The sequence below is a fragment of the Caenorhabditis briggsae genome (assembly GCF_000004555.2).
Source record: "Caenorhabditis briggsae complete genome, chrIV, whole genome shotgun sequence".
NCBI classification, from domain to species: Eukaryota; Metazoa; Nematoda; class Chromadorea; order Rhabditida; family Rhabditidae; genus Caenorhabditis; species Caenorhabditis briggsae.
The window spans coordinates 16,137,019-16,148,819 of NC_013487.2; the positions used below are offsets into that span (position 1 = coordinate 16,137,019).

The 11,801-nt window shown below is 36.8% G+C and overlaps 2 protein-coding genes across 2 annotated transcripts in view; one reads left to right on the plus strand and one right to left on the minus strand.

Moving 5' to 3' along the window:
- Nucleotides 1–144: 144 nt before the first annotated feature.
- CBG13909 overlaps nucleotides 145–11,801 on the plus strand; it is a gene marked incomplete at both ends in the record, with an annotated part of 14,561 nt that continues 2,904 nt past the window's right edge. The window contains 14 exons of the mRNA XM_045236313.1: nucleotides 145–297; nucleotides 1,039–1,230; nucleotides 2,046–2,137; nucleotides 2,425–2,554; nucleotides 3,323–3,431; nucleotides 3,742–3,840; nucleotides 4,816–4,852; nucleotides 5,532–5,763; nucleotides 7,728–7,914; nucleotides 8,154–8,245; nucleotides 8,290–8,390; nucleotides 8,569–8,671; nucleotides 10,001–10,354; nucleotides 11,137–11,289. Of these exons, the coding sequence (XP_045095301.1) occupies nucleotides 145–297; nucleotides 1,039–1,230; nucleotides 2,046–2,137; nucleotides 2,425–2,554; nucleotides 3,323–3,431; nucleotides 3,742–3,840; nucleotides 4,816–4,852; nucleotides 5,532–5,763; nucleotides 7,728–7,914; nucleotides 8,154–8,245; nucleotides 8,290–8,390; nucleotides 8,569–8,671; nucleotides 10,001–10,354; nucleotides 11,137–11,289 (2,034 nt within the window). The remainder of the gene's footprint in view (nucleotides 298–1,038; nucleotides 1,231–2,045; nucleotides 2,138–2,424; nucleotides 2,555–3,322; nucleotides 3,432–3,741; nucleotides 3,841–4,815; nucleotides 4,853–5,531; nucleotides 5,764–7,727; nucleotides 7,915–8,153; nucleotides 8,246–8,289; nucleotides 8,391–8,568; nucleotides 8,672–10,000; nucleotides 10,355–11,136; nucleotides 11,290–11,801) is intronic.
- On the minus strand, nucleotides 6,236–6,842 carry CBG13910 (the record flags this gene model as incomplete). Its single annotated transcript, XM_002634759.1, has 2 exons — nucleotides 6,236–6,706; nucleotides 6,753–6,842. Coding segments are annotated over 2 exons (561 nt in total), but the record flags the coding sequence as incomplete, so codon positions are not given.

The following is an 11,801-nucleotide window of genomic DNA, read 5'->3' on the forward strand; positions in this document are numbered from 1 at the left end:
TAGCCGATTTCAGCCAATTTTCAACGGATTTTTTTGGTTTTTCTTGGCTAATATGATTGAAAAAAAGCCGGAAATTTGAATTTTTCGATGTTTTGATTTGAATTTTTCGATGTTTTCCCGAAAAATCCATGTTTCAGGGTAAGAATGGCGTCTGACGACGAGGAAGACTTCAAGCAGCTGCAACAGAGTCAAAATCGAAAGCACAAAAAGGCGGGAGGATGGCAGCAGCTTGGTTTGGATCACACAATTTTTAAAGCCATTGAAAAGAAGGGTTTCAATCAGCCGACGCCGATTCAGGTAAAGAAAAATCGATAATTGCGAAAAATCATGAAAATTAGGCGAATTTGGGGTGAAAATTGATGAAAATAACGTTTTAAATTAACTAAAGTTTTGAAAATTCAAGCTGAAAATGCTGAAAATCGACAAAAATCTGAAATTTGAAAAAAATAATGTTTTTTCAAATTTTCAAAAAAACCCATTTTCCAGCCTAAAAATATTCTAAAAAGCTCAATTTTCTTATCAAAAACCTTCCTTAACCTCTTCAAGATCCCAAAAATGCAATTTTTCAGCGAAATTTAATGCTAAAATGATGAAAATTGGCAAAAATCGAAAGTTTCAATTTTTTTTCAAAAATACTTTTTTGCCCTTTTTCTAGACTAAAAGTACTCCAAAAAGCTCAATTTTCCTGTTACAAACCCTTCAAAAACCCCCTGAAACCCCAAAAATGCAGTTTTTCAGAGGAATTTCAATTCTAAAATGCTGAAAATTGGCAACAATCGAAAAATTCAAATTTTTTCGAAAAATTTTTTTTAAAGTTTTTTCCTAATTTAGGGGTAAAAATAGCTAAAAATTCTGATTTTTCATGCGAAAACACCCCAAAAAGTGTGGAGATTTCGGCGATTTTCGTTTTTTTGAAAACTTGTAAAATTCCAAAAACAAATTTTTTTTTCAAAATTAAAAAAAACCCATTTTCTAGCCCAAAAACACCTCAAAAAGCTCATTTTCCCATCAAAAACCCTCTAAAATTGATATTTTCAGCGAAAAACGATTCCATGCATTATGGACGGCAAAGACGTAGTGGCCATGTCGCGTACTGGATCCGGCAAAACCGCGGCTTTCGTGATTCCGATGCTTCAAAAACTGAAAGGAAGGGATACGAAAGGCATTCGCGCTCTAATGGTGTCGCCAACGAGAGAATTGGCTCTACAGACGTTTAAAGTCGTGAAAGAGGTAGGAAATATAGCATTTTCAGCCTTTTAGAGCGATTTCCTGGCTTCCAGACATGTCTAAATCGATTTGAAACACTCAAAAACCCCTAGAAAGCACAAAAAATCAGCGAACATCGAAATTTGGTTTTCTAGGCCACCATAGGAAAAGTTCGGCCATGACTCTAGAATTTGGATTTTAAAGGTTCTAGGGTGCTTTTTTGAGCTGGAAATCATAAAAATGATCATTTTCACTGAAAAAAGTTTCGGAAAATCGGGATTTTCATGAAATTTGGGTTTCTAGGCCACCATTAAGCTAGGCCACCAAATAAAAAAGTTCATTTTCAGCCATTCAAACTGCTTTTCGTGCTTCCAGACATGTCTAAATCGCTTTGAAACACTCGAAAACCCCGAGAAAGCACAGAAAATCAGCGTAAATCGAAATTTGGTTTTCTAGGCCACCATGTGAAAAGTTCGGTCATGACTCCAATTCTTGGATTTAGAAGTTCTAGGGTGAATTTTTGAGCTGGGAACCTAGAAATGACTCTCCTCTGAGCGTTTTCACCCGTTTTCAGCTCATTTCTGCCCTAAAACACGAAAAATGACTCTGGTGGCCTAGAAATCCCGTAAAAACTCGGCCAGAATCGAAAATTGCGATTTTAGAGCGTTTTTTAGCACATTTTTTGACTAGCAGCCCCAGTAATGCGTCTGATGGCCTAGAAATCCTTGAAACTCGGCCACCAAGCGTTTTCAGCCAATTTTGACCATTTTTAGCTCATTTTTGCCCTAAAAACACCTAAAATCGCTCATTTCAGAGCATTTTCAGCTAATTTTTTTCAGCTCGGCCGCTTCACTGGGCTCCGTTGCGCATGTCTGGTGGGAGGAGACGTCCTGGAGGATCAGTTCTCCACGATTCACGAAAATCCCGATATGTGAGTGATTTTGGACTGGAAATCGATCATTTTCAGCCCAAAAAACGCTTTAAAATCGAATTTTTGACCCCAAAAACTCTTAAAATCGGCGAAAAATACTCATTTTCAGCCAAAAAACCAGGATTGCTCAGCTTAAAAAGTCCAAATTTCTGAAATTTTTTTGACATTTTTGGCTCAAAACACTGAAAATCGACCATTTTTGACCCTAAAAACCCGAAAAATTGGCTGAAAATGCTCATTTTAGCCGAATTGCTCAGCTTAAAATTTGCAAAAATCCCAATTTTCAGCCTTCTCGCCACCCCCGGACGCCTTCTGCACGTCATCGTCGAAATGGATTTACGCCTTCAATTCGTTCAATACGTCGTTTTTGACGAAGCCGATCGTCTGTTCGAAATGGGATTCCAGGATCAGCTTACTGTAGGTTTTTTGGCGCCAAATTTGAAATTTTGAAATTTTGATTTTCGAAATTTTTTGAAAAATAGCCTTAACTTGTCTAAAAATCGGGATTTAGGACTTTTAAGAACATTTTTGAATTCGTCATTTCAAGGGCTTCAAATTGATGTGTCACATGGCCTAGGTTCTGGGGTTTTCTAGGCCACCAGGCTCTTTCTGCTAGGCCACTTAGGGAAAAGTCGATTTTCGACCATTCAGAGCGATTTTCGAACTTCCAGACATGTCTAAATCGGTTTAAAACACTTAATTACCACTAGAAAGTACAAAAAATGGCAAAAATCAAAATTTGGTTTTCTAGGCCACCATGTGAAAAGTTCGGCCATGACTCCAATTCTCGAATTTTAAGGGTTTTTGGGTGGATTTTTGAGCTACAAACCATTGAAATACTCGTTTTCTCTTTTGAAAACATCTCAAAGGACTAGTTTTCTGAGAATTTGGGTTTCTAGGCCACCACACCTTTTTGGTCGATTTCGGCCTATTTTGGGTTATTTTTTGTGGTTTCTGGGTATTTTTAACCGCTAGAATCGCTTTAAAACACTCTAGAACCCCTAGTTGCTCGAAAAAATGCGAAAAATCGAGGTTTTTTGGGGGTAATTTGGGTTTCTAGGCCACCAGAGACCATTTTCAGTGTATCTGGGCTCATTTTCGGTCGTTTTTAATGATTTTTTGAGGGATTATCAGTTGAAACTTGGTTATCTAGGCCACCCGATTAAAGTCAACCTATTCTTCCAGGAAACCCTGAAACGCATCCCCGAATCTCGTCAAACCCTGCTCTTCTCTGCTACACTGCCAAAAATGCTGGTGGATTTCGCGAAAGCCGGATTGACGGACCCAATGTTGGGTAAGAATTGAAATTCTAGTGAAAATTCCAGAAAAAATCAGATTTTTAGCTGTTTTTTAAGCCATTAAATTTTAATTTTCGTCCAATATGGCCTAGAAAACCCCCAAAAACTCGGCCAGCATGATTTTTGGCGATTTTTGGCCGATTTTCGGAGTCAGAAATGAATTTTAAGCCATTTTTTCGAGGTTCAGAACGATTTTTACATTAAAAACGACCTAGAAAACCCTAGGTGGCCTAGAAATCCCAAAACTCGGCCAGATTCGTTTTTAGCCATTTCCAGAAAATTTCCAGCCAATTTAAACATTTTCAGTACGCCTAGACGTTGATGAGAAGGTCAGTGATAAGCTATCAATGGTATTCTGCATGTGTCGTCCCGATGAGAAGCTCTCGCGTTGCTCCATTTGTGCAGGTAACTGAAAATCTCGATAATCTGAAAATCTGAAAATTCTCTAATTTCTGAAAATCGGAAATTTTTACAAATTTTTACAAAAATTTTTGAAAATTCTAATTTTTTGGAACTTTGAATTTTCATACTGAAACTAAAGAAAGCTGAAAATTCTGAAAATTTGAAAACCTGAAAATTGTGAAATTTTTGAAATTCTAAAATTCTGAATACCTCAAGATTCGGAAATTTTGGAAAATACTAAAATTTTTGAAATCCTGAGAATCCGAAATTTCTGAAAATCTGAAATTTATGAAATCTGAAATTTTAAAAAATCTGAAAAATCTGAAAATCCCAAAATTTGAAATTCTGAAAGTCTGAAATTTTCGAAAATCCGAAAATTAAAAAAAAATTTCATTATGAAAATCTGAAATTTCTCTATATTCTGAACATTTCGAATATCTGAAAATCTTAAATTTTAAGATAACTAAAATTCTGAAATGTTTGAAATTTTTTGAAAATCTGAAGTTTATCTGAAAATCCTAAAAATCTAAAAATGAGAACTTTGGAATTCTGAAATTTTTCAGATATCTAAAAATTTTGGAATTCTGGAATTCAGAAAATTCTGAAGGTCTGAAAATTCCAAAATTTTGAATTCTGAAAGTCGGAAATCTCCGGAAATCCGAAAATCTGAATATATGAAATTCTGAAAATCTTGAAAATCCCAAGTTTTGAAATTCTGAAAATCCTGAAAATCCGAAATTTGTGAAAATCCCAAAATCTGTAATTTTGGAATCTAAAATTTTTAGACTGAAGTTCTGTAGTTCTGAAACTTCTGAACGTCTGAAAATCACAAAATTTGAAATTCTGAAATCCTGTAATTTCTGAAAATCTGAAAATATGAAAATTTGAAATTCTGAATTTATTTAGATTTCGGAATGTAAAAATCAAAAAACCTGAAAATTCTTAAAGTCAGAAAATCCCAAATTTTGAAATTCTGAGAATTTGGAAAATTCCGAAAATCTGAAAATTTCGAAACGTTCTGAAAATCTTAAAATTTGGGAAAAAAAAGAAAAAACCCGGAAATTTTGATATTCTAAGATTTTCGGTTCATAGAAATTTGTGAAATCCTGAAAATCCGAAATTTCTGGAATTTGAAATTTTCATACTGAAATTAAAGAAATCAGAAAGTTCTGGAATTTCTGAAAAGAGTTCTGGAATTTTTGAAAAGTTCTGGAATTTCCTTTTTTTCCTGGAATTCTGAAAATCTGAAAATCCCAAAATCTGTAATTTTGGAATCTAAAATTTTTAGACTGAAGTTCTGTAGTTCTGAAACTTCTGAACGTCTGAAAATCACAAAATTTGAAATTCTGAAATCCTGTAATTTCTGAAAATCTGAAAATATGAAAATTCTCTAATTTCTGAAAATTCTAAAAATCCCAATTTTTGGAAATTCTGACATTTGTAAAATCCTGCAAATCCGAAATTTCTGAAAATCTTAAAATTTGAAAAAAAATAAGTTTGAAATCATCAAATTCTGAAAATCATAAAATTTTCTGAAATTTTGAGATTTTTGGAAATTCTGAAAATTTTGAGCTCCTGAAGTTTCTAAGTCTGAAATTCTCAATGTTTTTGAATTTTCGAAATTCTGAAAATTTTCCAAAAATTCTGGAAATTCGGAAATTTTGAAAAATCTGAATTTTTCGATTTTTTTCCAGACGCATGGACCGTGAGAACAAACAAACGGTGGTGTTCTGTGCGACAATGAAGCACGTCGAGTACGTCGTCGGAATTCTACATCGTGCTGGCATCGATTGCTCATTCGTCTACTCTCAGTTGGATGCGACGGCGCGAAAACAGAATATTCAAAAGTTCCACGAGAAACAGAACAATATTCTGGTAGTTACGGATGTTGCGGCTCGTGGTGTGGATATTCCATTGTTGGATACGGTAATTTTTGCAATTTTCAGCGCCAAAAATCACGAAAAACGGTCCAAAATAGCCCCAAATGGACCAAGGTGGCTTTTCTGTGGTTTTTCAGATGAAATGACTATTTTTATGAAATCTAGCTCAAAAATCTACGCCTAGAACCATTAAATTTCCCCCAGGGCTGTCCAAGAGGCCGGCCGCGGCCGGCCGAAGGCCTCGCGCAATTTTGTGCGGCCGAGGCCGTCGCAAGTTCGCTTCATTGAGAAAAAGCCTCGCAAGTTGCGCTTTTTTTTTAATTTTTTGTTTTTTCTCGCTCTTTTTCAGCAAATCACGCATTTTTTGAGAGTTTTCTCGATTTTTCGATATTTAGAGCATTTAAAAAAAGGAGGAAGTCAAGAAATCTTTTATTCAACACTGAGATAACAGGGGAGAGAAAATGACAACAAATTCAAGAAAATTAACAAAAAAAGCTTGTGTTCATGCATCAAAATCTTCAAGTCTCGCCTGTGTCGAATCGATCTTTTTCTTTGAGAATCATCAACTTTTCCAGCATTTTTAAGTCCAGGCTCTGACGATTTGGTGTGTACGAGTTTTTTATGATTGAAAAAGATCTTTCTACATCTGCTTCCGAAGCTTGAATCGCATGAACTTTTCGGGCGATTTCGTGCAAAATTGGATAGGAGCTTTTTGCCAGAGGCCAAAATTTCGATGCAGGCATACTTCTGGTGTCTCTCTCGTATTGCTGCTGTTCTTGATGAAGCGAACTGCTTTTTGGGGCGCTTGATCCGCCCAGAGTACGTTGAAGGAAAGTGAGATTGAGGCATCTGAATTGTGTCTGAAATTGAATAACGGTTACAAAAAATGAATAAATCGGCTTAAGCCGACCATCACTGGCGTTCGAAATGTTCATGTCGCCACAGATCGATGGAAAAATCGAGAAAACTCTCGAAAAATGCGTGATTTGCTGAAAAAGAGCGAGAAAAAACAAAAAATTAAAAAAAAAACGCAACTTGTCGTAAAATATGCGACCTGCTGACCGTAGTCACATTTGCGAGGCCGGCCTCGCGAGGCTTTTTCTCAATGGAGCGCGCCGAGGCCTTTTTTCTTCGGCCGAGGCTTTTTCGAGGCCGGCCGAGGCCCGGCCGCCGTTTTGGACAGCCCTGATTTCCCCTAAAATCATAGAATTCGGCTCATGGCCGAGTTTTTCACATGGTGGCCTAGAAAACCAAATTCCGGGTTTTGCCGATTTTTTGGGCTTTCTAGGGGTTTTTCAGTGTTTTAAAGCCATTTAGACATGTTTGAAAACACAAAAATGGTTTTGAATGGCCGAAAACGGCTCAAAATCTGCCGAAATAGACCAAAAAGGAGTGGTGGCCTAGAAACCCAAATTCTTTGAAAACTTGAGTTTCTGAGCTGGTTTTTAGAAAAAACGGACATTTTCAACGTTTCTAGCTCGAAAATCCACTCTAGAACTAGGAAATTCGCTCTAAAACCGTAGAATTCGGGTCATGACCGAACTTTTCCCATGGTGGCCTAGAAAACCCAATTCTCGATTTTTGCTCATTTTTTGGGTTTTCTAGGGGTTTTTCACTGTTTTAGAGCGATTAAGGCATGTCTGGAAGCACGAAATTGGGTTTGAATGATTGAAAACGGTCCAAAATAGGCCGAAATAGTCCAAAAGGGAGTGCTGGCCTAGAAACCCAAATTCTCTAAAAACTCGATTTTATAGACGTTTTTTGAGAAGAAAACGTTATTTTATTTTTCTAAATCAAAAGTCCACACTAGAAATGATAAAATTAACCCTAAAATCATAGAATTCGGCTCATGGCCGAACTTTCCACATGGTGGCCTAGAAAACCAAATTTTGATTTTTGTTGATTTTTTGTGTCTTCTAGGGGTTTTTAAATGTTTTAAAGCGATTTAAGCATATCTGAACGCATAAAAATGGGTTTGAAGAGTCGAAAACGTACTTTTATGTTTTCCAGGTGATCAATTTGCACTTCCCGTCGAAAGCCAAACTCTACGTCCATCGTGTCGGTCGTGTCGCTCGTGCCGGTCGTTCTGGAACGGCAATCTCACTGATTGCTAATGACGAGCTACCGTATCTCACGGACCTGTTCATGTTCCTGGGAAAGCCCATTAAGTTTGCCACAGATGGATCTGAGTATAAAGGTGAGAGATATAGGTTAAAATGGATCAAAAATGCCTGACAAAAGGTCATTATGACGCTAAAAATGGCCTATTTTGACTCCCAATACCTTTAAAAATGGCAAAATTAGTCTAAAATGTTCCTCAAAAACGCCAAACATCCTCATAAATGACCAATTTTTGCTCTAAAAATCTCAAAAATTAACCTCAAATAGGCTAAAAATGCTCTAAAATCGATTGCTCATCTTTAAATCCCCTTCCAGAAGACGAAACGCTGATCGGACGTGTGCCAGACAGTATTGTCAGCCTGGAAACCGAGTTCTTCAACTCGATTCATGATAATAACGAAGAAATGGTGATCTAGAAGCTTCTAGAATTGAGAATTTCCGCTATTTTCAGATTGATCTGCGTCAGAAGGCCACCAACGCCATGATGAAGTACACCAGGACCCGGCAACCACCGTCAGCCGAGTCCGCTAGACGTGTCAAACAGGATATTCGGTAATTAGAACTGAAAATCTGTTGAGAATGGCTGAAAATGGGTCTAAAATCACTGAAAATGACCAAAACTGGCTTTTTCAGCTTTTCTTCCCCATTTTTCATCTCTAGAAAATCGATTTTTTGGTTGAAAGACGGCTGAAAATGACCTCAAAATCACCGAAAACCCCAATTTTTTCAGCACCGACTCTGTGGAATGTGCTCCACACCCATTCTTGAAAGCCGACGGTGACAAGCAGTCCAACGACATTCTGAATCGAATTTCGGCGTATAAGAGTCGAAATGTAAGTGTTCTTCTGGGCTGAAAATCCCAAAATGGGGGGCTGAAAATCCCAAATTTCGAGTCTACAATCTCGAATTTCAAGCCCAAAATCGTCAATTTTAGTTGCAAAAATCCCAATTTTTGATTCTGAAAATGTCAATTTCAGCTTTAAAAATCTGAAAACTTGACTCTAAAATTTGCAAGTTTTTTGTCGAAAAATTGGCAACTTTTGCTCCAACATTGACCTAAAATTCAACCTTTAGATTAGCGAAATTTGACTCTAACTCGTTCAAATTTCGACCCGAAATTTGACAATTTCGGATTCGAAATCCCCTAATTTTAGGTCTGAATACCCAGAAAATTATCTCTAAAAACTGAAATTCGGACCTTGGAGATCACTATTTTGTGCTGAAAAATTCCAAATTTCGAGCCAAAAGTTGGCAATTTTGGCTCTAAAAATGCCAAATTTTGACTCTAAAATTCCAAATTTCAGTTCTCAAAAATAGTCAATTAAGATACTAAAATAACCAATTTCGACTTCAAAAATCCCGATTTTCGACTCTAAAATATTCAATTTTGACCCTAAAAATCCCAAATTTTGACTCTAAAATAGTCAATTTTGACTCCAAAAATTCTCAAGTTTCCGTTTACAAAGTGTTAATTTTGACTGTAAAATTACCAAATTTAGAGGCGGAAATTGTCCATTTTGGCAGCGAAAATGGCTGATTTTGGGTTCAAAAGTGTCGTTTTTAGCTTCAAAATACCATATTTTGACTCTGAAATTATCAATTTTAACTCTTAAATTGTCATTTTTGACTCTAAAATTCTCAAATTTCAACTGAGAAATTGTCCATTTTGGCTCCAAAAATCCCAAGTTTTGACTCTAAAATTGCCAATTTTGACTCTGAAAATTCCAAATTTCAGTTCTCAAAAACAGTCAATTATGATACTAAAATTACCAATTTTGACTTCAAAAATCCCGATTTTCGACTCTGAAGTTGTCCATTTTGGTAGCGAAAATGGCTGATTTTGGGTCTAAAAGTGTCGTTTTTAGCTTCAGAAATCGCATTTTTCGATTCTAAAAATGTCAATTTTGGCTCCGAAAATCCCGATTTTCGACTCTAAAATTGGCATTTTTGACTCAAAAATTCTCAAATTTCGACTGAGAAATTGTCCATTTTGGCTCCAAAAATCCCAAGTTTTGACTCTAAAAATGCCAATTTTTGGCTCTGAAAATTCCAAATTTCAAGCTTAAGACTTTCAATTTTGAGCCCAAAATCGCCAAATTTTGACTTCAAAAATTTGAAATTCTAGCCCCTAAAATAGCTCTAAAACCTCCAAAAATGTGCAGACAATCTTCGAGATGAACAAGTCCCAAAAGTCGCAAGCGCTGGCCGTGATGCAAGCGAAACGCAAAGCCCACGAGCCCCGCATCTCTACAGTAACCGAGGAGAAGCGAAAGCAGAAAGAGGAGAGAGCACAGAAGGAAGCGGAAGAGAATTCGGAGAAAATCGATAAAATCAATAATGGAGAGAAGCTAGAAGACGTGGTGGATGAGACCGAGTTGGAGGCGGTGTTCGGTACGGTAATCGGAGCCACGAAGCATACGGAGACGTCGGAGGAGAATCCGGGAAAGAAGAAGAAGAAGAGTGGAGGAGGACAGGGAAAGAAGATTGATCGACAAGAGCAGATGAGATTTGAGAGGGTAAGGGCTAGAAATAGGCTAAAAGTGGTTGTAATAGGCTTGAAATGTGCAAAAAAAGACCCAAAAAGGCTCAAAAAAGGTCCAGAACGATAGAAAATAGGCTAAAAAGGGCTAGAAATTGGCTAGAAATTGTTTGAAAATAGTTCAAAAGGCCGTAAAATTGCCCAAGCTGGGTCCAAACGTATCGAAAATGGGCTAAAATGTGCTAAAAAAGACCCAAAAAGGACCAAAATTGGTCTAAACTGATAGAGAATAGGTTGAAAATAGGCTAAAATGAACTAAAATGACCCAGAAATGGTCTAAAATAGTCTGAAAATAGTTGAAAACGACCTGAAAATGGGCCAAAATGGAGTCAAAAGCGCTAAAAGTACGCTTAAAAAATCCCAAAAACGACCGAGAAATGGGCCGAAAGTGTCCTAAAATCAACTAGAAATGATCAAAAAGGGGCTAAAAATAGTCGACATTAGCCTAAATTGATCTATAATTGCTTTAAAATCGTCCAAAATCGCCGAAAAATGACCTAAAACAGCCTAAAAATGAGCAAAAATGGCTTAAAATTGCGTGTAGAGGCCTTAAAATAGCCGTTAGGTGCCTTAAAATAGCCTTTGGAGGCCTTAAAATAGCCTTTAGAAGCGTTAAAATAGCCTTTATAGGGCTCAAAATAGCCTGATTAATCCTAATATGACCCAGAATAGTCTTAAAATAGCCTAAAAATGACCCGGAAAAGCCTAAAAACCGGCCTAAATCACCTATAAATTGCCTAAATTTCACCTAAATTCCAGGAGAAGCACTACGTCCCGTACACGTCGGCGGACCACGTCGCCGAACGACAACTCGCACTGGATAAGGTGGATTTCGCGAGACAAGCCGAAGGAGCGTCCGTTGATATCATCATGGACGACGATAGGGGAATGTATAATCAGAAGCATGGACAGGTTTGTTAAAAACGGAGAAAAACGAGGTTTTAGCTCAAAAAAAGGCTATTTTGAGCAAATTGGTTCTGGAGCTAAAAATGAGCAATTTCCAACCGCAAAATTAGGTGCTTTTTGAGCTTAAAATGAGCTATTTTGAGCCAAAAAAAACGACGCTGAATTTCGAACCGAAAATCGAAAATTAGCTCATTTTAAGCTCAAAAACCGATGGTTAGAGTGAAAATAGACGAATTTTCAGCCTAAAATAGCTCATTTTTTGGCTAAAATAGCTCAGCTTTTTGAGCTTACAACTGACGAATTATTTTTTCAGCTAACAATCACTTAAAATTGCCCAATTTTCGATCAAAATGAGGGATTTTAAGCCGCCAAAACTGAGAGATTTTCGAGCTGAAATTCCTTAAATTTTAAGCTCAAAAAAAAAACAAAAAACTTTTCGGATGAAAAGATTGCTTATTTCTAGAACCTAGAATTGCTCATTTTCAGCTCAAAAATTGCTCATTTTGAGACAAAAATGG